Here is a 2,940-nt window from a genome sequence, read left to right as displayed (position 1 = left end):
GCATATTACTGGGTACTATTACTGCAGGCCTATTGCTGGGTACTATTACTGCTGGCATATTACTGGGTACTATTACTGCAGGCATATTACTGCAGGCATATTACTGGGTACTATTACTACTGGCATATTACTGGGGACTGTCACTGCTGGCATATTACTGGGTACTATTACTGCAGGCATATTACTGGATACTATTACTGCAGGCATATTACTGGGTACTATTACTACTGGCATATTACTGGATACTATTACTGCAGGCATATTACTGGGTACTATTACTACTGGCATATTACTGGATACTATTACTGCAGGCATATTACTGGGTACTATTACTACTGGCATATTACTGGATACTATTACTGCAGGCATATTGCTGGGTACTATTACTGCAGGCATATTGCTGGGTACTATTACTGCAGGCATATTACTGGGTACTATTACTGCAGGCATATTACTGGGTACTATTACTAGTGGCATATTACTGGGGACTGTCACTGCTGGCATATTACTGGGTACTATTACTGCTGGCATATTACTGGGTACTACTACTGCTGGCATATTACTGGGTACTATTACTGCTGGACTATTACTGTGCAGTACTCCTACGGATAGCTAAAGGACATTGGACATGGATGTTATTTCTGATATATTACTGTATTACTACTGCTAACATGTTGGTGGACAATAGTAGTATTGTACGCTGTGAACTCTTATTAACGGCCATTTTGATGACTGCGAGCATACTGGAGTTATTACTACTATTGGCATATTACTGGACTTTCATACTAATACTGTGGGTATTATTGAGCATTACAGGTACTGCTGTACATATTACTCAGCATCACTGCTACTGCTTACATATTTGGTGCTGCTGATGCTGTCTGGGGGTCCACAAGCACCCTAATAAAGATCCCTAGTGAAGAAGATCCCTAATAAAGATCCCTAGTGAAGAAGATCCCTGGTAAAGATCCCTAGTGAAGAAGATCCCTGGTGAAGATCCCTAGTGAAGAAGATCCCTGATGAAGATGATTAGTGAAGAAGATCCCTGGTGAAGATTCCTAGTGAAGAAGATCCCTGGTGAAGATTCCTAGTGAAAAAGATCCCTGGTGAAGATCCCTAGTGAAGAAGATCCCTGGTGAAGATCACTAGTGAAGAAGATTAGTAATAAAGATCCCTAGTGAAGAAGATCCCCGGTGAAGATCCCTAGTGAAGAAGATCCCTGGTGAAGATCATTAGTGAAGAAGATCCCTGGTGAAGATTCCTAGTGAAGAAGATCCCTGGTGAAGATCACTAGTGAAGAAGATCCCTAATAAAGATCCCTAGTGAAGAAGATCCCTGGTGAAGATTCCTAGTGAAGAAGATTCCTGGGGCTGGTGAAAACCAATATTATTAGTGAAATATTGTACCCAAAGGAGATCTCATTTCAATCACAGGTGAAATATTAATATGATGTAATAATAATCTTAAAACAAATTAAAAAATCTCCCTCTTTAGGATTTGTAGGGTGCATGTAAAACCCCAAAATCTAGTGGGTTGTCACTCAATTACTATATAAGTGATGGTAATTTTTACTTAAAACACATATATTTGAATTATTTATCTTACTTATTGCTAATTATCTACTTATGTTTAACATTTACATGTACCACTTTAGTCTATAGGGGGTGAGGTGGCTAATTAACTTTGTCATATAGAGAAGAAATACTGTTTAATAATGTTTATTTATTTAAAAATCTGTAGAAGAAAATCAGGATAATATTAAATAGTGTCTCTTACTTCATGCGACTCAGAAATTATCATTTACATTTACTGATTCTTGTCATGTAACAGGAACATTAGGAAACAAATGATTAAATCCTCAAGAGAACGTGTTTTTACAAAACATATTTATTTAGAGATTTTTGTCTGCATTTATTATCATCACAAAGGTCAATGGTGCAAAATATGCAAAAAATAACAAAAAAATTATAAAAAATAAAATGCTTTTCATAGAAAAGAACATTCAATGTCAGCACAAATGCCAAGATTTCCTTTTTGCAAAGTGGGTACAACATACATTAATCAGTATAGATAAGATATTAGGGACGCTGTCCTTCATGGAAGGGAAATCCCTTTTGTGCATAAGTAAGCACATCAAATGTCTTCTGTTTACCGGATACACATACAAAGGACAAACTCACTGTTTACAAAACATGTTTCGCCCTAGGCGGAAGCCTAAAAGCCTAAACCTGTGTTTCGAATGAACATCACATTCAACAATATAAAGTCAGAAAATAAAAGACTAATTACAATATTAAACCATGAGGCTTATTTAATTTAATGATGCAGCATGAATAAACTTCCTGTAATCCATAGCAACCAATTCATTGTTAACTTTTGTTTTCTAAACTGTGTTACAAACAAATAAGTTGGTTGCTATGAGTTACAGCACAGTTAAGACATTACACCGTTAAATGGAATAAACCACTGCTCAGATACTTGGTCTCTCAGCGCAGTTTAAGTCACTGTCTACGTGTAAAAAAAAAATAATGCACAATTTTTAAAGTATTTGTGTGGCAGAAATTGTAAAATAGAAAATTCCACACGATAAATATATTAAATCTCTAATGGACAAATGTTCCATTTCTTTTGTGTGTTTGGAAGACACTGCATGAGAATGCTACATTTTTCTTTTGCATTTTGCAAATTTTTTTTTCTCCATTGATCACCACGGTCTCCAGAGGTCAGCGGCGCTGTAGTGTTGTCCTTGGTTGAAAGAGCCCAGAGGATGACATACAATTTCCTTCGTCGATCTGCATTTTTGGGGGTCGTTGCGGAGACCAATCTCTGCAGACACGTGTTTGCTGGGGAAAAAATCTTCCCCCTTCGTAGATGTTTGAAAGGCTTGTCTGTATGGTGTCACCGCTATGAGGGAAAATAAGAATACGGATGATTAGATTA

The 2,940-nt window shown here is 36.9% G+C and overlaps 1 protein-coding gene across 1 annotated transcript in view; it reads right to left on the bottom strand.

Moving 5' to 3' along the window:
- Positions 1-1,909: 1,909 nt before the first annotated feature.
- The window catches only part of LOC142107704 (transcription factor HES-5-like), a 4,853-nt gene continuing 3,822 nt past the window's right edge, over positions 1,910-2,940 (bottom strand). Inside the window, exon 3 of the mRNA XM_075191296.1 lies at positions 1,910-2,904. Coding sequence (XP_075047397.1) covers positions 2,705-2,904 — 200 coding nt within the window. The 3' untranslated portion in view covers positions 1,910-2,704. The remainder of the gene's footprint in view (positions 2,905-2,940) is intronic.

Source organism: Mixophyes fleayi, chromosome 11, assembly GCF_038048845.1.
Source record: "Mixophyes fleayi isolate aMixFle1 chromosome 11, aMixFle1.hap1, whole genome shotgun sequence".
NCBI lineage: Eukaryota > Metazoa > Chordata > Amphibia > Anura > Limnodynastidae > Mixophyes > Mixophyes fleayi.
Note: the sequence above shows the minus strand (reverse complement) of the source record. Positions and strands in the feature narration are given on the sequence as shown.